Here is a 21,342-nt window from a genome sequence, read left to right as displayed (position 1 = left end):
CACCAGGCCTTGAGAAGGCGGGCATGAATTCTTTCAGAAGCGATCTGTGATTTGCTGGGCAACTCCGAAGCAGCAGAAAACAGAGTAAATTAAATACATCTATACATCTGCGTGTGTCCGTGTGTGTTGAAGAGAAAAATAACCATGGGAGCCTCGCACCTGCACAGGTCGTCTCTTCGGCAAAAGCTCTGCAGATGGAGGCAGTTGGGCTGGGGTCCCTCCTTCTCCTGGTAGGAGCAGGATGGTACGATGGTCTTCCTGCGCCTCTCTCCGCAGAGGGGATCAGTGCAGGGGCAGAACAGGACTCCAAGGCTGTACTCCTCAGGCACCCGTTCCAGGAAGCGCCGCAGGGCCCGGTGGCACTTCTGCCTGTTGCAGTGATCAGCCCCGGCAACACGCTTGGTGCAGGCAAGCACATACTCAGAGCGCAGGGAGCCACACTTCTCGTACAGCCCACAGTCCTGCGCCGCCTTCAGGCACTGGTTCTGGCCGTCCGTTGGCAGCGAGGATGAGGCTGCTGGCGGGCAAAGAAGATTGAGAGGTGAGGAGCTTAAAAAAACAAAAGCGGCAACTATTAACACCAGGTGCTGAAGCCAATGTGGAAGTGCAATATGATGCTGGGGCCAGAAAATATCGGACATAATTAAGTGAATGGTAAAGGAAGAATTCTCTCACTAGAAATACAGTCAATAAATCCTACCACAAGACCTTAGGGTCTCAATATCTTGACACCTTTATCATCTTTGATGTTTTTATAACAGCGGCTTCAGAAAGTATTCAGAACCCTAAAATTTTTACCCACTTTATTGTGCTGTTCAAGTCATTTTAAATGAATCAAATGCCATTTATGCCCATCAATCTATACTCAATTACTCATAATGATAAAAGATTTTTGCAAATGTATTAAAAATAAAAATCTGAAATCTTCAGAAAAAGTCATCAGGCCCTTAAAGCAGTGTTATGTTACTTTTGGTATTTGTGCAATTGCACTTTTACACAACTGTCATAAAACTCAGCGGGGTGTCTGGTGTACGTTTCAATAGCAGTCTATTTTACAAACGCAAATATAATGTACATCTAGGTTACAGCCCCCCTTGCATGGATCTCGCCGCTTCCCGGCGCCGCAGGGAGGGCATGGGGAACAATGTGGGCCTCGTGCTTCTGGTGTAGCTACCAGATGTGCTCGGCCTGGCAGATCGGCTCGCACGCGCGAGTCAGAGGGTGAAACAAACCCTGTGGCACAATGAAAGTGAGGGCCGGGCGCACCATTGGCTCGTCTCACTACATTTTGTATGAGCGGAAACAAGTTTATAGTTTATCGTTTGTTTTTTTTACTAATTTTACCAAGCAAAAAAAATCGCCTTACATCTAGCAAGTGCCGCAAAGCACTTTTTTCAAACCCAAACCCAGAGGTTACATAGTGCAAGAACAGGCGTTCGGGGGTGTCAGGGGAAATGAAAGAGGTGCCATTCTAAATATTGCATGTCAATGTACCATCAAAATTATTTTGAGGCTGTTATTTTATTGTTAAAAAAAGTTACATATACCCCTGTCCCACTGCACCAAAAACACGGTAACCCGGTAACATCTGGCATTTGTCTTTAGTGGGAAGGTTACACCCTGGTTTCACTCCCAGGACAAATGACGCCACTAATTCTGGTGTAAACGTACCAACAGTAAGAGGGTTGCTTTACTTCAGTACTTTGGTCGCAATTACAGCTTTGACTGTTCTTGGGGAAGTCTCTACAAGCTTTGCACATCTGGATTTTGGAAGTTTATCCCATTCTTCCTGGCAGATCCTCTCAAGCTCTGTCAGATTGGATGGGCAGCATTCGTCAACTGCCGTCTTCAGGTCTCTCCACAGATGTTTTTTGGGGTTTAAGTCTGGGCTTTGGATGGGCCACTCCTAGACAGTCAGAGACTTGTCCCGAAGCCACTCTAGTATTGTTTTGGCTGTATGTTTCGGGTCATTGTCGTGCTGAAAGGGAACCATCGTCCCAGTCTGAGGTCGTGTGCACTCAGGAGAAGGTTCTCTTCAAGGACCTCTCTGTATTTGGCTAAATTCATCCTTCCCTCAATTCTGACCAGTCTCCCCGTCCCTGCCACTGAGAAGCACCCCCATAGTCATGACGTTGCCGCCACCATGCTTCGCCGTAGAGATGGTATTAGCAAGGTGATGGGCAATGCCTGGCGTTCACCAGACATAGTGCTTGGATTCTACGCAAAGAGTTAAATCTTTGTCTCGTTAGACCAGAGAATCTTTTTTCTCATGCTCTCCTTGAGTGAGTCGTTTAAATGCCGTTTGGCAAACTCCAAGTGGGCTGTCACATGCCTTTCACTCAAGGGTGGCTTCCGTCTAGCCACTCTACCATAAAGACCTGATTGATGGAGTGCTGCTGAGATGGTCATCCTTCCTGCAGGTTCTCCCATCTCTGCAGAGGTCTTCCGAAGCTCTCTTAGGGTGACAATTGGGCTCTTGGTCACCTCCCTGACCAAGTTTCTTCTTACCCAGTTACTCAGTTTGGCTGGACAGCCAACTCTAGGAAGAGTCCTGGTGAGTCCAAATGTTATTTCACAAGCTCCCTCCTGGGAACTCACAGAGGTCTACAGAGAGTTCCTTGGGGAGTTCCTTCCTTATTTACGTGTGTGTGTGACTTCCACACCAATCAATTCAATTTACCACATAACTAAAGCAAACAGGATGCACCTGTCCAAAATTTGGAGTGCCACAGCAAAGGGTCTGAATACTTGTCTAAATGAGAGATTTCTGTTTTTGATTTTTAATAAATTGACAAAAGTTTCTAAAAACATGTTTTCACATAATCATTTTGTTATTATAGCTATTGAGTGGAGATTGATGGGCAAAAATGGCAATTTTATCCATTTAAAATTAAAATCTACAACACAATAAGGTGTGCAAAAAGTGAAGGGGTCTGAATACTTCATCTTATTCTTCTAATGGATGTTTTGGTATATTTGTGGGCCCAAGTTGTGTTGATTGACAGGTCTCTCTTTGGTGTTTGGGTGAGGTATGAGTTTTTCGCCCTTTCTCAAACAGTTTGAGACCCCACCCTGTTTCCCAAATTTGGAACTTCTTGATCAATTTCCTGCAAAAGAGGGGGGCGAGCATAAACCCAAACTTGAGGCTTCAAGTTGTCTCTTCAGAAATGATATTCGAATTGTCTCTCGTCTGATGTCACAGACGCTAGGTAATTTTTTTCTACAGTCTATGGATCAGATTGTATTATAAGATGATTAGATTGCTATATTATAAGATACCGAGCTGTCACACTCATATGAACAGAGAAGTTCATTTTAGAAAACTCGGGTTGTTAAAATGAAACTCTTGACACAAATTCCAGACTCTTGAGCCATTTTCCAAGAAATTCCTTGTGCCAAGAACAAGATGGATCATCCATTGACGCAACCATGGGTGTTGTACTATACTAGTAAAGGATATTCTTTACTAAGATGCTTTGTGGACAATGCAATACATATCCACCAGAAGAACAATTACTGTTTGATACACACACCTCGATGCTAATTGCTAACCCAATCACATGAAGGTAACTCAATTACATTATTTTCATTACCATCTATATACCTCAGGTTTTTGGCGATATTTTTGTGGGCTTAATAGCACCAGCTGCTGAGACAGTGAGTTGATCGGTCATTTCTTGTGACATAAGTGGTTGGTTAGTTGTACCAGTTTTGTTTTGTTTTTAATAGGGGAAACATCAGAGAAACCCAACCATTAAATTGAATAAAACAAGTGGTGCTTTTTCGTGGAAGTAAATTTTTGCATCGTATGAATGTTTTTTTTTGTACTCTGCAAAGAAATGGTCCATAAAGCAATAGGTCCTTCACACTAAAAATTATTCACACAAAGCTTTAATTAAACATACAATGTTTTGATCTGCACGGGCGCACTGATAAATGGATTGATAATTGCTAGCTATTGATTTATTGATTAATTGAGATTGATGTCAATATTTTCAGCAGAACGGGGCTTAGTGACAAATCAGGCCCCGGTAAATAGGCAGGAACGTTGATTACAAACCTGCCTGTCCTTTATTACCACACGTAGGACATTGAGAGGAACACCTCTCAATGTCAGTTATGCCACCGAATAGCAAAGAAAGCCCTGTGTGTGTGTGGGTGTGTGCTTACCAGCCACTAGGGAGGCCATTCGAGTGTCCATGGGCACGTCTTCATATGGCGACAACTCCAGCTCATTCTCTCCTGCGGAAAAAGACACACAAGCTCAGAGACACAAACCAAAATATTATGCCCATTCACTTAATGTGGCAGGTTGTTGAATCTTACCTAGGATTGGGTTAAATATCGGGAAATACATAAAAAACGTATTAGTATTCTGTTTCGGCTTGTAGCTGTGAAATTGAGGCCTAAAGCAGTTGTCGAGTCTTTCAACATAACATTGTAGATGCAAGGGGTTAAAGTTCTGTGGGCACTGTCTGAGTCTGCGGAGAGAAGTGTTATTTCCCCTTCCCCTGAGGGAAATGAGACAGTGATGATCTGACTGGGTATCTCATTAGAAAGACACATTCAAAAGAAGATCACACCTCTAGTTCTCTGTCTCAAACTGTCTTTAGAAGTCCTTCAAAACATCATGCTGTGTAAACCATTTTCAATGTTCAGAATCGATTAAGTCAAAAATGACACGCTTGTCTGTAGCAAACAACAAAGGTTTCAGAATACTTTTTTTAATGAAGAAATGAAATAAATGCAATTAAAAATACTTTTCTAAAATAGAACTATAATTACATTATCCATTTTTTTACTATTCACTTGTTTTTGTCAATCTGGTTACGTAAACCCGATTATGTAATGAAATTGTAACATTCTAGTAATGGGAACGTTTGAACTCCAAATTGAAACTAGACATCTTATTAATGATGAACATTTTGTTCGTACCACATAAGACACCGCAAAACTGAAGTTTAAAGAGAGCAGACATGAGGGTCCTCGCTGTTTTTTCCCTTTTGTGTTTATGATCTCATGAACTGAAGACCTTGAGCATCGGGAATGCCAGTCAGTTTGACCGTGATTTTCTTTCTCCTTCTACTGCCTCAGTTTCATTGTTTAAAGGCCATTAGCATCTCGTTGATTGACTTGTGATCAGCGAGAGCCGTTTCTTCACACAAATTATTTTGCGCACTCCAAAGTGCAGACTCAATCATGGGTGTAATGGCATGTAAAGTGTTTATGTATGTAAATCCCATCCCAGGCTATATATTTATGGTAATGACACGCTAGAGCAGCCTAGCGGCGTTTCAGAGTGGAGGAGTGTGTAATTACACTAATGCTCCACTGACTAATAGGCCACAGGGGGGGACGTTAGGCTAGCTACCCCAACCTCACGTACTGAGACAGAAAGCGCTAGCATTTAGCGCAATTGGCTCTCAATGTGTACAGTATCACAAAGGCATGTGTGTGTGTGTGTGTGTGTGTGTGTGTGTGTGTGTGTGTGTGTGTCGGTGCAATGATTTGTGAGGACATGTGTGTGCATTAAACTTTGTGTTTATGTGTGTGTGTGTGTGTGTGTGTGTGTGTGTGTGTGTGTGTGTGTGTGTGTGTGTGTGTGTGTGTGTGTGTGTGTGTGTGTGTGTGTGTGTGTGTGTGTGTGTGTATGTGTGTGTGTGCATGCGTGCGTGTCTTGGAAAATGACGTGTGTTTCTTTTGCGCTAGCACATCAAATTTAAGAGCAATTCGACAAATCAGTCGCCATAATAAGGAGTTATTCTGAAACTGCTACTACACATTAAATAGAAATTCCCAAGGTAGCTTCCCAGCTGCCTGATAGGCAGATAGGACAACAATTGCCGGTGAGATCAGCATTTTGATTGAACTTAATGGATGTCACAAAACAGATGTGCACTTTTTATTAAGGCAAGATTTGTGATGACAAACGGTATAAGGGACTTTCATTGCTGCCGGGGTTCAACTGCCATCACAATCGTTTCTTTCACAACCATCACCCTAATGCCAATTTTTTTGGGTGGAGAACCACCTTTTCATTGACAAGTTCAGCAGATGGATAAATAGCCAGGCAGACAGTTAAACCTTAACATGAATGATGCAAACAATATTGACAAAAATACTAAGAACTAAGAAATACTAAGAAAAGACACATAGTTGAAAAATATCAGTAGGAACTATTTTTAAAGAATCTCCTCTGCCACAAACATGCATACATGCATATACACCTAAGAAAACCCACAATCGCAAAGAATACTGCCCCCTTCCTCCCTCACCTGGCAGCAGGCGGACGCTCCAGTAGACATGTAGGCACTGCTCCTCACGCCGGGAGCCTCGCTGGCACTTGCAGGCTAGCAGGGCTGGGTGGCGGCCCAGCAGGGCATCCTGGCTCTCCAGGCATTCGGCGGCGGCACGCTCACCCAGTGGGGAGACGGCCACGTCGGCCGCACACAGCTCCACGCCCCGGTAGAGGGCCTCGCAGCGGGGGTCGGTAACGCACGCCCGGTGGGCCTCCAGGCAGTTGGCGTCGGCTGAGGATAAGGATGAGGACAGGAAGGGGAAGTGGATGGCTGTCACAGAGGAAGGAAGAATGGCTGGGTGGGAGGGCGGGTGGAGAAAAACAGAGAGAGAAAAAAAAAAGGTCAGACTCCACAGGCAAATCTGACTGTGAGAGAGGAGAGAGACATAGAGAAGGAATGGAAATGGTTTATATCAACATTAACAATAGCGTGTTTATTTTACAATTGCATTTTTTCCTTCTTTTGAATGTATCACAAATAATTTGTGCTGACGAGTTGCTCTCCTCTTCAGTTGAATTTCTGCCGTAATGTGAATTTAACTCGATAACGTTTGAAAGATAAATAATTATCCTTGTTTTGACTCCAATCATTTTCTATACCGATGTCAGCAGTCCAAATTGATCCTTTTTGTTGAGATGCAGATGGCCACACACAGTACTCGCTTCATAATAACAAATCAAAGCGCTCCTAAGCTTCGATGTATGATGGTATGTTTATCCAAGCTGACACACCCATTCCTCGTGAAATAAACACATTTTGTGTTTGTGTTTTTCTTCAAATAGTAATTTTCAATTTGGAGAAAAAGTGAGGGGAGGGGGTTGGGTCGCAAAATTGACTGGAGGTGGCTTCAACATCACTGTGGCAGTGGGGAGTGGTTTTGGCGGCATCTGCAGGCGGAGAGAGCCAGCATTGGCAACCGAAGGTGGACACATGAGATTGAGGAAATTAGCAGAATCCTTAAATGTTGCTGTGGTTTTCATCTCTCCCTCTCTCTCCTGACAGTAAGGCTTGTTTCCTACTTCACACTACGGTGATTACATCCATGTTTGTCTAAAAAGCCAAACCTCTTTATTTCCGTTTAAATAAAGGCTCAGCACAGCTGGTTTTCTGTTACACCTGCCTCCTGGTCCATCTCCTCCTCGTCCAAGTCTTGTCACAATCATAATACTACTATTTTTGATAAGAGTAATCAAACTGCACAATTACAGTCATTTATCATGTAATTTAATTTCGAGTTCATATATTGCTGCAATGTACAATACAGGATAAAACAAACACCTTTACAAAGCATAGTAGCACATAATTAGGCTTTGCAATGTGTCGTGCCCAATATATTCAGAAACATACATTCAATCCATTGATCATCCGTCATTCAATGTCACCCAAATTAAAAAGACTTCCCAATTGAAGTCAGGATTAGAGTATGTAAAGGTCTGGTCCATTTGAATTGGCCTTTTTTCTGCAATTGATACCGTTAATTAGCAATTCGGGCTCAGACTACTACACTGTGGTCATGGACCTACTGGTAATGTACATCTTTCATGCTCGCTTGGCAATTAAAATACCTCCAGAATTCTTGCCCTATCGAAAACCGAACCCAGATGTTTACTTAGAATTACCAGAACTTACTTTGAATTATGAGTTCAATTAAATTGGCTGAATATTCCCCCTACTCCCTCCAACTCCCTTTACCCAATCTGGAGACTGCCATCAGTATTCACCTACAGCACCGAGAATATGTAGTCGAAGAAGCATTGCATTTTGCCAGCCTGTATGTATTAGGAACACATATCTTTTCATTTTATTGCAAAAATAATATATAATTATAGAGCGTGGTTCAGTGCAGATGATGCATGTTTTAAAGCAGCAGTCACTGTTATCATAAATGGCTATGGTTAGGCTTTCATTCATTTTGCCAAATATCTCCCATAAGCTGGTTTCAACAGAATGCAATGTACATAATACCATACACCGAACGCTGTATTACATATACATAGTGCAGTCGAGGAGGTGATTAAAACAACTTGTCTGTTGGCATTAGTTCTCCAACTGTATGGGTATATACTGGCAATTTCCAACAATAGCTTGGATATAGTTACAATATTGAGACAATTACATAGTATTGGTATCACACTTTCTAGCTACTGCTTGAATCTGTTCACTGCAGTAGCTTCAAACAGAATGACAGCTTGAAGCATTAGCAAACCAGCTAATAGACACAGACTACAATCTGTCTCTTTTTGATACGGCCAAACAGCTGCCATGTTTCAAAAAATGTGTCAATCAAATTTTTTATGGGAGGGACTTGGTCACTTTGGACATGTCCACTGCCTAATGGGGATTTTGGCACTTCCGTAAACAGGGTGTATAAGCAGATGAATTTGGTATGAGTAAGTTCTAAATTTTAAACGACCAGACCAGGATACCCTTTGGATATTATGAGAACCCTTATCCTTCGGAGGACCTTATGCACACTGTTTGCATTTAAAAGCCCGGAACTTTGATTTTCTACAGAGAAAAAACAGAGCTGCCTTTGTGGGAAAAAATCCAATGGCTGACGCGTGGTGTAGAGACGTACAGAGACGTTTTCTGAGGTCAGACCAAAATGTCACACAGTGAGGAGAAATGGGGAAACTGAGCGATAGATATAAAAGGAGTTGTTAGAGAGAGAGAGAGAGAGAGAGAGAGAGAGTGAGAATGGGAGGCAGGGAGATAGAGAAACAGAGACAGAAAAAATAAAGCGTTCCAATCTGAACCTTGATGGGTTGGACACGCGCGCAGCATGAATGGCAATCAGCATGCACCGCAGAAAATGATGTCCTCACAATGATACAAAAAGAGCAAAGACACACAAATAATCTTGAGCAACACACACATACACACACACACACACACACACAAACACACACATATGCATGCCTAGCTACTCTAAGAAGGACCCTTTTATGTCTACGTCCTGCTGGGGGGGATACTGGGAGGCACAGAGCCCATTATTATTACCGGAATACAATACAGAGCAACTGCAGGGGAGCCAGCGGTTCGAGCAAGGCAATCTGTCTAAAGAAGCGCCCATAGGATCACACACACACACACACACACACACACACACACACACACACACACACACACACACACACACACACACACTTTAGGCACGTGCAGCATTGTCAGAATAAAGTAGCTGTGAGAGCATAAACAGCTTAGCGCTCAGTACTGGATCAGTAGTCGGAATGTAAATTGAATACTGAGCACGCTGATGAAAAGACTCGGAGAAAACCACGCTTTGTTCGTTGGACGGAGCACCTCTGTTGGTGGCATGACGTGGTAGAGTGCCTGGTTGAGTTGGGCCTTTGCTAGTCACACACATCCATACACTGACCGCTTGTGGCACCCTTTGTGGCACCCCACCTACCACAGCCATTGAACAAAAACTCACAGAATCACACCTGAATTGAGCTCTATCGGTCTCCTGTTTTTATTAGCTTTAAAGCGGCCTGGGTCCAATAGCTATCCTTCTTGCTATGCAGCGTGTATCACTGCAAGTGCCATCTCGGAGGAAGGAACAAAAGCATCTGTGCAATGGCCACGCTCCTGGCTAACTGTTTATAGAGCTATAGTGCTTCGGTCGAGCGAATGTTATAGCTGCGCTTTTACTGATGATATTTCATAATGGCACACACACACTGTGTTAGGACCCTAGGGGGTGGGGCGCCATTAGGTGAGTCATCCCCGGGGAAGCAGACAAAGGAAATATGATATCATACCTCTCAAAGTACAGGACGCCATTCACAGGACACCCTTCTGAGAAAGCAAAAAGAAAAAGGAAGGAAAAACAATGATTGTGATTATCCTCTGTACACATGCACACAACCTCAAGGGCTACTGTGGCAATTTGTTGGGGGTTTGATGAGTTTTTCCGTGGAGATAGAGGTCGACAGACAGACGGGACAGGATGTAGCTCTAATTTGAATGCAACTTGCTGTTATGTGAGATGTCAGCCATATCATCACTCTGATCAAGCCCATGCTGCCCTGTGCCCTCAAACATTAATTGATATGAACGCATAGTTAAGAAATTTTAAATCGAGAAAACATCTGCTAAGGCCACTTGTTTATTACACAATCAGCAAAAACATGCTGTAAAACACCTTGGTGCAAGGTGCAACGTGAATTTCTGATCTAGCCATCAAGCCATCAAGGTTAGCTAAACGGTGGAATGGACTTGCCTGCTAACTAGCAAAGACTCTCCTTGAAGTAAGCCCAGTGTAATTATGCTCACATGAGGTATCGAGGTAAAAAAAAAAATCTAACAATAACGAGACAAGTACTATGTGACTGAGTGAGTTAGTATAATAATATTTGATAAGCTTTGACTTCACTTAGGAATATACTTTTATATGTACAGGTATTAATGCTGTGCATTGTAAAGAAGTTAAAAACATTGATATTACCCCTACATACTGACCGTTTTAGCTCAGAGTCTGGAATACGTAGACCTATGTCTAGACAGAGATCTTTGCCTACCCATAGAAAGTGGAAACTAGCCTACGGAGATATTTAGCACAAAGAACTGACCAAAAGTGCACTTTACCAACACAAACATCCTCAAGCGTCTTTTACTTTGATACTTGAGGACCATTATACATTTGCTTAAATGGACAATTGTTTTGATGCATTTTGGCATCAACTTTGCATTTGTGTCAAGGCATCACCTTTGCCTGGATTAGACAAACACTCGGCCCACTGCAATTTACAACAATAACATCTGGTGGTGGCCATATTGTATGCCCTGCCTTATTTGGCAAGAGCAATGCTTGGTTGACGTTAACACTATGGGACTTTGAGAGTTAAATTGCTCCATTGGCTGAAGTTGAAACATGGTCATTTCAGTCAAAGATGTCTAAGAACCGATGAGCTATTTCAATGATTTTTGAGGATTTAAGACAAAATAAACCATATCAATCATAACACAATATTTCATCTTAAGTTTCCAAAGCCAAGTAAGCCAAAATGTTTCTTTGGTTTCTGTCCCCCAGTACACAAGGGTCTTAAATTGGCTGCCAGTATCACACAATAGGCAGCCATCTTTGATGGAATTTCTGTACTGTTACTCTGTCGGTGTTCCTCTTTTTCTCAAAGTTCACATGAGCCATGCATAGCATAAAGTGTCACTAAATGAACAGTCGTATTAAGTGCTTCTAACATCTTACGCAGCCACTAGATATGTTGCAGTACCCTTTTGCCCCATAGACAATCAAGGGCAAATCTATATGATAAACTCACAAACTATACAAATACTTCTCATTATTATAACTTTAAACCATGATAGAACAAATATATACATAGTATCAAGTACCTTTCCAAGCTGCCAATACCGCAGATCTTAAAAGATACCTTCAAAACAAAAGCAGGTTGCCATCTGAAAGGAAGTTGCTTTGAAGCATGGAACATGGAGCTTGATGCGATTTTTTGACATTATACGTATCCCAGATTGCGAGGACATCTTAAGCTGGAGACAGGTTTTCTATGGACAAGCTGTGTCTACTCTATACTTATAGGTCAGTCTGAGCGCCACATGTGGCTGCAGTCCTTTTTCGGTTTAGCGCTCATCCAATTGATGGTTAGTTTACTATTGCTCCTACATTTTCCAGTTGCTCTCTTTTTGAAGTTTTTTTTTTACGTTTCTGAAGTTTTAACTGGATGGGGAAGCGGCGACTGAGAAGAAAATCTCTCTTCTAGCGAAGATTTCTCAGGGGAAAAAAATCAATAAGAGTGAAAATGAGACTAAATGACTGTTATATATTTTTTGCAGCACTGGAACCCTAGAGAGAGACAGCGCTCATGGCTCAATAAAGAGAGACTGCTTACTTATGGTCACTGCATCGCAGACCTTATTCTCGGCGCTTTTTATTAAACACAAACCGTGGAGCCAGGGTCAATGACTGGAATGCTTGTGACCTTTAAGCACGAGTGAAACTTTGTCATATTAAAATAAGACAAATATACTAAACCACCAAGGGAGCTCTACCGATTCCCACCCCTAAGAAAGTTTGTTGGAGCAGGAAGATGAGGTGCGACTTATAGGGCAAGAATGCCCCCAATATAAGCCGAGTAGTTTCGCCACTCAAAAGTGAGTGGGGAATAACTGATACTGACAATTCTATGAATTGCCTTTCTTCAGCCTTGATCAACCAGAATAAAATTAAAAGGAGAACTTCCAGAGGAAAGGATCAATTGCAATTATCATTACATCATATGAAGGCTACACACACTCTTCCGCAGTGTTTCCGGAGCGACTGGCCTCAGAACTGCCCCCTACAAATTGGCAGTATGACCAGTCCTGTCATCCCAAAAGGTAAAAACAATCAAGACCTTTGCGTATCACAGCCAGCCAGACCAAACCAGCCACTTGAGAGGCTCTTAGGGTGGAGAGGGAAGCCATCCACCGTCAGGCTTGAAGAAGAGACAAATGCGAATGCCGAAGCCAGAGATTCAGAGCCGCAGTTTGCGTCACATCTGCCGACGTGCAGGGCAGATGGGGCCGGAGGTCAGGAAATGCTTAAAGGAGAATTGGAGTGTATGTGTGTGTGTGTGTGTGTGTGTGTGGGGGGGGGGGGGGGGGGGGGCAGGGTTATTGACCACTGAGTTGTAGTTGAGGGGTAGTGAAGCACGACTTGCATGTCAGAGGTTGGGACGAAGGCGCACAAACATGCGGGGGAAAAATGGTCACAAACAGGGAACATAAACACACACACACACACACACACACACACACACACACACACACACACACACACACACACACACACACACACACACACACACATATGATACACACATGGCCATGAAACAGCCAAAAAGGAAAGAAGCCAACACACCATCTGCTGCGTCTGTGTTCGGGCTCCAAATCCCACTTATCAACAAAACACACACACACACAAGACCTCCAACCACCCCCTATCTCAACACACACGGTTCACTTTTGCAAAGTCCACAAGAGCGCACCCAGACATGAAAACACAGACAGACAGGCTGAGACAAACACAAACACACACACACACACACACACTCACACTCACACATACACACACAATGATTTCTTGCAGATTTGTTAACCAAGAGAAGATCGCGTAAAGGTAACTTTCATCTTAAATTTTTGCACCAAACTAAATGGTTCACAAAGAAGTTGGATTTTTATCACTAAACTAAACTATCAACTGAAACGGAAAAAAAAAAATTATATATATATATATATATATATATATATATATATATATATATATAAATACACTGCTATTGCCCCACTGCACTCTCTCTCGCCAACATCATTTTATAGACGCCTTTCCTCATTGTTGCTCTCATGAGCCATTACAGTTTACAGAAATATTCCTGAACAACATTGACACATCATGGAGGCAGTTTTATGGCCCTCATACGCAGACTGCCCCCCATTTCTCAGCCTCATTGCTGGTCATAGACGTCATGGTCTCACTCTACGGAAATGATAAGACATTATGGCTGATAGTGTGTGTGTGTGTGTGTGTGTGTGTGTGTGTGTGTGTGTGTGTGTGGTAGGTAGGGATTGAACAACAAACTCCTTCTCCTCCCTTTCGTCGAGATCGGGGGGATAGGTACAAATGAACGGCAGGACAAGTGTATGAATAAATTAAGGGTAGTATATTAAAAAGGAAAAACATGTATCGTATTTCTGTTTAGGCCCTTTTAATCATACTCTCAAGTCAATAGTGTGGGGTTTTTTGTTTGATTTTTTTAGTGTGGGTTTTTTTGATTGCTAGTTGGTTTTTTTTGTTCTGTAAGGAAATCTCAAATACTCGACATATACACCTATAAGCCACAACATTAAAACTACTGACAGGTGAAGTGAATAACATTGCTCAACTTGTTCCAATTGCACCTGTCAAGGGGTGGGATTTATTAGGCAGCAAGTGAACGGTCAGTTCTTGAAGTTGATATGTTGGAAGCAGCAAAAATGGGCAAGCATAAGGATCTGAGCAACTTTGACAAGGGCCAAATTGTGATGGCCAGATGACTGGGTCAGACCATCTCTAAAAGAGCAGGTGGGAACTGGGGTGTTCCCGGTGTGCAGTGGTTAGTACCTACCAATAGTGGTCCAAGGAAGGACAACCAGTGAACTGGCAACAGGGTCATGAGGGCCCATGGGCACATGTATCCGCGTGGGGAACTAAGCCTAGCCTGTCTGGTCCCACCCCACAGAAGAGCTACTGTAGCAGAAATTTCTGAAAAAGGTTCATGCTGGCTTTGGTGGAAAGGCATCAGAACAAATAGTGTATTGCAGCTTGCCGCTACATAGCCACAGACTGAGTGCCTATGCTGACCCCTGTCCACCGCTAAAAGCGCTTACAATGGCTGTGTGAGTGGCAGTACTGGACCATTGGACCATTGGAAGAAGGTGGCCTGGTCTGATGGATCATGTTTCCTATTCATCATGTGGATGGCCGGGGTTCCGATCTGATCGAGAATCTGTGGGATATGCTGGAACAACAAGCCCGATCCATGGGAGCCCCACCTCGGAACTTACAGGACTTAAAGAATCTGCTGCCAATGTCTTGGTGCCAGATACCACAGGACACATTCAGAGGTCTTGTGGAGTCCATGCTCCTCGACATGTGAGAGCTGTTTTGGCGTCACGAAGGGGAGCTACACAATATTAGTGGTTATTAGTAGTGGTTTTAATGTTGTGGTGATCTGTGTATATATAATTAGTTTCCTAAAATCATGTCTATATACAGTATACTTTAAATGAAGAATGTACTGTATTACCAAGGAGGTTGAAGCATTGATTAGAACAGCTAGAACAGTCTACGAAGTGCAGAAAATTGCATCACTTTACTGCAATGCAGCCGCTGAGCCACAAAGCCAATTTAACAATATCATGAGGTTACGATAACCAAAATCCTGACACAAGTCTCATATCACAATATTGATATTATATCAATATATATCGAGCCCTGATTGTTACTGCGATTTACATGATATAATGTAATTTAAATTAAATTGGACTGCTTGCTTAGTATCCACTAAACTCCCCACCCCTGGTTGTCCCTGTCAATGGGTGCATGTTGGTGCACCTGCCTCTGCGGAGATAAGACGTCAAACTAAAACCCACCAGGGCTAAATGTGTTTGCAGAACCAGCGTCGGTTGGCTGCCCTTCTGCATTGAACAACTTTTAACAATTTACTTGGACATGCGGTTAAATCCAAGGGGGGAATTCAGATGGGGGGGGTTAGATGCAAACTGCAAACCAAATAAGAAATGGCATGTCACTTTTCACATTGGAACTAGATAGTTGTTAGATTTCATACTTATCTTAGTAAATGTAGTTATCTTAGTAATTAGTTATCTTGGTCCAATGTGCCAAAGACATGCCTGGGATACCCACGATAACTGGAAAATAGTACTACAGACTACTATACTTAGTGCACATCATTGGCATGATAAAACAGCATAAAACAGCATTGGGATTCAAGGGACTAAATCAGGGTTGTAAAACTAATTTCACAATCAGTTGACATCCTGACCAATGACACTGGTCACATATGACTTAATGTTGTACGGAAATGATTGAGCATTATTGAGACATTATGATTGCATTATATGGGCTAGAATGACAATATTTTTAAGACCTCAATTAAACTAAATAAATTCTGCTGTAGGCAGAATTTGCAATGGAAAGATCATTTTTTACTTTTCTTTATTTTTTCTCCAAGTCATCCCGCGAGCCAGACCGTATCTTTGACGCCCTTGTGCGCCTTGCGTCGGGGAGGCGGTCTGGGGCTGAGGAAACAACACATTACGCGTGTCGGCCACTGGAGCTGTCGTTATCGTTCCTAAATAACATGAACGATCATTAACGCAGCTGATTAACAAAAACGGTCGATCTGACCTACATCCAATACAGAGAGCCAGATAGAAAATAGAGGGACATTGCACAGAACAGACGCCCAGAGTTATCAAGCACAGAACCTTAAGACTGCCCTTGAGTTCTAAATCTGATTCTTGAAGGGTAAAAAAATAAAAATAAAACACATGTGATGTGTTAGATAGGAAAGCCTCCGGTGTTTACGGCATTTCCTTGGCTTTTTCGACGATGCTCCAATTGGTTAAAAGTTCACGGAGCACAGTTCTCGCAGGACGCGTATTCGTTAGATGTTTATTAAAACTGCCGTTTTGAGTTTGTTCAAATCTGATAGCAGACTACTATATTCTCATTCTATTCACCATTTTATACTTTTGTTTCCACCAGGTTTGAAACAAAACAACTGTAATAATATTATTATGAGCTATATGGTGAGCAATAGAAGTGATTTTTATTCCATTCGTTTGGTAGCAGAGGGAAATGACCACAAATAGAGAAATGACTTTTCAGCCTATAATTTTCCTCCAGTAAAGTGTCATTAACTTCGAGCCTCAAAATACCAGTATTTTTCTCATGAAAAGGTGTGTGTGGGGGGGGGGGGGGCACTTTTTATTTTAATCTTTTATAATCTTCATAACTGTCCCATACCTGAGAGGAAGACGTGGAGCAGAATCCGGAGAAACATCATCTCAGCCGGGACGCGGGACAACCCACTCGGACACCCGGTCATCGGCACAGGGAGGATGCGGGAAACCCCGCGGGGTTTCTGCCGTAGCGCTCGCAGAATCACCCCCGTCCCCCCTCCCCGACCCCCGTCCCCCCCAGTCCGCCGCGCCGCTCAGCTGCGGGGTCTCCTACATTCAACGCGCGTCACGGGCGTTTCTACTCGCGTACGCGGACGCCCCTTGGTCGAGCTGTAATCGGCTTCTCAGCGCTTTAAGTCCTTAAAGTTTTTTCTTTTTCAAAATACGTGGAAAAAAATAAGAAACCTCTCAGCTCCGACGACCCGAAAGTGCGCATCGGCGGTTGGAGAAGGCTGTCGTTGGTTGCGACGCGTCCTCTTGGCAGCGACTGATGAGCGCAAATGATCGCCGGCGCTCCCCTGGTAAAAGAAAAGCCTGCGAAATGTTAAGCGCTGCGCTTCTCGACGTGTCCTTGAGCTGCAGAGGGGGAAAAGTCATCAGATCGTCGCACAGCCTGCTCTCCGCTTGTCACTTCGCTTCCGTTGGGGTGGGTGCTTGTGTGTGTGTGTGTGGGGGGGGGGGGTTGGAGTTATTAACCAGTGATATCCTCGGTCCGCCTCCCCCCCTCTCACTGACTGGACCGCTCGCCCATTCGTGACAGTTGAGTTGAGTTGAATGAGACGTGATTTAACACCAGTAAGACGTCCCAATTTGCCTTTTGGTGGACCAAAAAGGGGGTGACTGGTTTTTTTTGTGTGTGTGGGGGGGGGGGGGGGTGTTGGGGGGGGGGGGGGTGAGAGGGGATGCCATTCAATACACAACCGGGAGTAATATTGTAGGGGTTATCAACAGTAGGAGGAAGGACAAACTTTGTATATGAAATTCTAACCTGCAGACATATCACGTGTGGAGTTTGCATGTTCTCCCCGTGCTCACATGGGGTTTCCCATAACATGGTAAGAACCCCCACTAAAAACAGGCACAAGAAACATCGTCTAACCAGCGATGGACGTTGAAGTTGGTGCTGTATTGTAAGCTGCCCACCGCTCCTGGCCTGTCCCCGGAGGAAGGACAGGCTTCGATGGGATAAAAGCAGAAAAGACATTTTACGGCCTCCATCTGCATCTGTCCAGTTGAATGCCTAATTAATCATTATGATAGAATATTATTATTATTATTATTATTATTATTATTATTATTATTATTATCGTGTGTAAATGCCCTTCATGAAGTATCGGCATTTTTTTTTCTATTGCACAATATTTATCTCTTAAGTTTTACTCCACTCAAGCAACTGATCTGATCACAACTGATCACGTTAATGGAAGGGGTGGTTTATGGCTAGGGAGCCATAAATAACAGTCGCACCCCCCCCCCACACACACACACACACACATTCACACAAAGAAACAGACACTATAAGTACCATACCTAAATGTATGCACATGCACACAGAGACCACATGCTAATATCTCACACTTTTAATTGGCAACTGTTGTAAGTAAGTGGTTTTTCGTGTGAGAATCTGCAAAATGCTAATGTCCGTGCACCGCAGATTAGGCTCGCGAATAACAGCGTGAACTATCTGGTTTTTGCTCTGTCCGCAATCAGAATAACAAAACTGTGCCGAAGAAGGAGAGAGAGAAAGGGAGAGGGGGAGAGAGAGAGAGAGAGAGACAGAAAGAGAGAGAGGGAGTAGGAGGGAGGTTAAGACAAAGAGAGAGAGGGCGAGAGAGAAGGGTAGGTAGGAAGGGAAAGCTGTGCAGTTTTTGCTGTTGTTTTTTTGCCTACGCTAAAAAGGACAGTTATCAACACACACACACATACAAAAGACTACCCCCCCCCCTTCCCTTACTGTCACACACACGCACAACATGTTACAACCTTGTCCCATCAAGTTAATTTCGTGGCTTTCTGTTCACCCCCCCAGGGGTCATTGAACCCCCTCGCCTTGTTAGACAACAGACTATAATCAGTGAAGAGCCTCTCTTGTCTCTTGGGAACAAGGCACCTGTGAGCCACAATATTCCAGTAACATATCAATGAATAGCTGCGAGGTCAGAATACATTTCTGCCATTGTGGACTCCTTTGAATTCATTGTAGTTTGATAATTGTTTGTTGTAAACTCGCCTATATAACGGAAGTGAAAACAATCGCTGGTTTACAGCTGGTAACAGGTTTTCCTTGTTATGCCTTCCTTGCTTTAACTTCCCACTGTTATCCTTATTCTAACATTAAAAGTCTGGCTCATTATAACATTACTTGAGTCCCCATTTTTTTCTGTCCCAGACAACTTCTTCGTGACAAAAAAAAAAGTCCTTGTCGGAGCCTGTTGAGTGGGAATCTGAGAGGGTCAGAGACGCAAAGTGAACCTGTCTTTGAGCTATCCCAGAATCCCTGATATCAGGCGGGTTTGTGTTTATTGGCACAAGATCTTGTAGTTTGAGATGTTTGACAAGAAGTTCAGACATAAGTGATTAGCAACAAACAATGAGAACATGAGAGGAAACAGAGGAGAGGAATTAACCCTCATCTCTCTCTGCAGAATTTCCGATCTGTGCAGTCTGTGGCTTCCCAACCATTAATTTCTCCAAATGCTTTAAGTAGAAGAAAAAGGGTCGTCTAATTTGAGCAGTACAGATATTGGGGATTTTTAAAGTCCTGTAGTCTGAGCATAAATGGCGTTACTTAAAAAGAGATGTAACAAGAAAGGTGTCGGTCATTGTGTTTTAAAAGGTAACTTCTAGTGGAGTAATGATTCACCGATAGGAATCGGAAACTGGTTTTAACGTTAAAGATGTGACTACATCGATATGCAGACCCTTGGATTAATCTAAATGTACCATGAACAGGTCTTAACTGAAGCTTTGCTGCTAATTCTACTTTAGTATAAACTAAGCTGTTGCGTAAGACTCACTGATCTAACGTTACAAGTCATGTTACTTTCAAAATAATAATTATTTGTTTTGTTTGGATTTTGTTCCCTCCCTCTCCATTACGCAATCCACTGTCCTTATCCAAGGCGGAAGGGGAGACTACTTTAGTCGGATTTGAAATGTCTGTTTCATACCAATAGAAATTAACGACAATTAATACATCTCAAATAAAAACACAGGAAAACAGCCCCTACAATTCTTTGAGTTAGGTTTACATTTTTCATTTTTCCATACAAGAAAGAAACTAAGGAAACAAAATAATTCTAAATATTTCTCTAAATCTCTGTCCCGCCTGAACCCTGTGCTGCATCTCAACGTGCCGCTCAGAGGTTCAACTGATAATGATTTTGTAACATTCTAGACAGCAGAAGAAGCCACACGGTTGTTATTACACACTGAGATTTATTGTTACCTTCCAGGCTACTGTTTTGGCCATAACCTAAACAACCGAACACTTCTCCCTCTCTTTCGCTTTCCGACACGGTCACGCCACTTACACCTGCACCAGACTTGTGAAACACATTAAAACTGACAATGCATCCAGGGTCCCTACAATATTATATATACACCACTATATCAGAATATTAGATATTGTTATATCTAAATGCCATAAAGTAACAAAAATACTTGGAATCCTCTCTTTCATGAAATGTATCTATTTCTCTTATTTCACTTTTATAGAATTGACTTATTTTAATTTGTAATGGAAAATTAATGTCTACATTAAACTAATGTCGTATTGCATTGCATTGCATCAAATCGAATCACACCGAATTGTTCCGTATTTAAATGTATCGTCCTTTAACCTCAAACCACACCATCCCCTTTGTGGGGATGGTGTGGCTGTGGCTATATGTATGTGGCTGTATACCTGTTGCTCTTTGGTCTAATGGGCAACAGGTAAAACCCCCATCCCCACACACTCAGGATCGGAGCCCTTGTCATGACACATGTCCATCTGCTCCTGGGCTTATTCCACCTAGCCTACTCTCTACAATAAACTGGTGTCTACAACCCTGTCGTCTGTGTCTCTGTGGTGGAGGTCCCTGAAAACACAACTTGGATGGCAGGTGGTAGGCGAAACTGCCACACCCATGTATCCAGATACGTATCGGATTGTCTTATAAGGGAGAGATGCACACTCAAACTACCAGAACAAGGGCTTCTTTCCCATGCCCCGATGAAGGCCAGCTAGGCCAAAATGATGGACGTGGTCAAATAAACTGTGCTGCAATTGAGGTATTGTCCCTGCCTGCCTTTTTTATGTTGAGTTGGTGTTACCCTCAACTTTGCTCCTTTTTGAGGGTTTAACACCACAAACAAATGTTGCGTCTGAAATGGCATACTAGCATACTATGTAGTATGCCAAATTAGTGTTTAGTATGTCTGAAACCATACAATGCTCAAATAGTATGCAAAAAGTACCAGGAGGACATACGACATCTGAAACTTTCTATGCAGTGTCATCATCCATGCTGAAAGGAAGTGGTGCAGCCATGTGACGCCATTCTTTTAACTCATAATA

At 42.9% G+C, this 21,342-nt stretch overlaps 1 protein-coding gene across 1 annotated transcript in view; it reads right to left on the bottom strand.

Annotated features, from left to right (window-relative positions):
• Positions 1-16,927, bottom strand: part of gfra3 (GDNF family receptor alpha 3) — a gene marked incomplete at both ends in the record, with an annotated part of 31,770 nt that extends 14,843 nt beyond the window's left edge. The window contains 4 exons of the mRNA XM_080007679.1: positions 160-514; positions 4,171-4,242; positions 6,276-6,530; positions 16,846-16,927. Coding sequence (XP_079863805.1) covers positions 160-514; positions 4,171-4,242; positions 6,276-6,530; positions 16,846-16,927 — 764 coding nt within the window. The remainder of the gene's footprint in view (positions 1-159; positions 515-4,170; positions 4,243-6,275; positions 6,531-16,845) is intronic.
• Positions 16,928-21,342: the final 4,415 nt, after the last annotated feature.

This window comes from Zeus faber, assembly GCF_960531495.2.
Source record: "Zeus faber genome assembly, chromosome: 10".
Taxonomy (NCBI): domain Eukaryota; kingdom Metazoa; phylum Chordata; class Actinopteri; order Zeiformes; family Zeidae; genus Zeus; species Zeus faber.
This window is presented reverse-complemented; position numbering and strand designations above follow the sequence as displayed.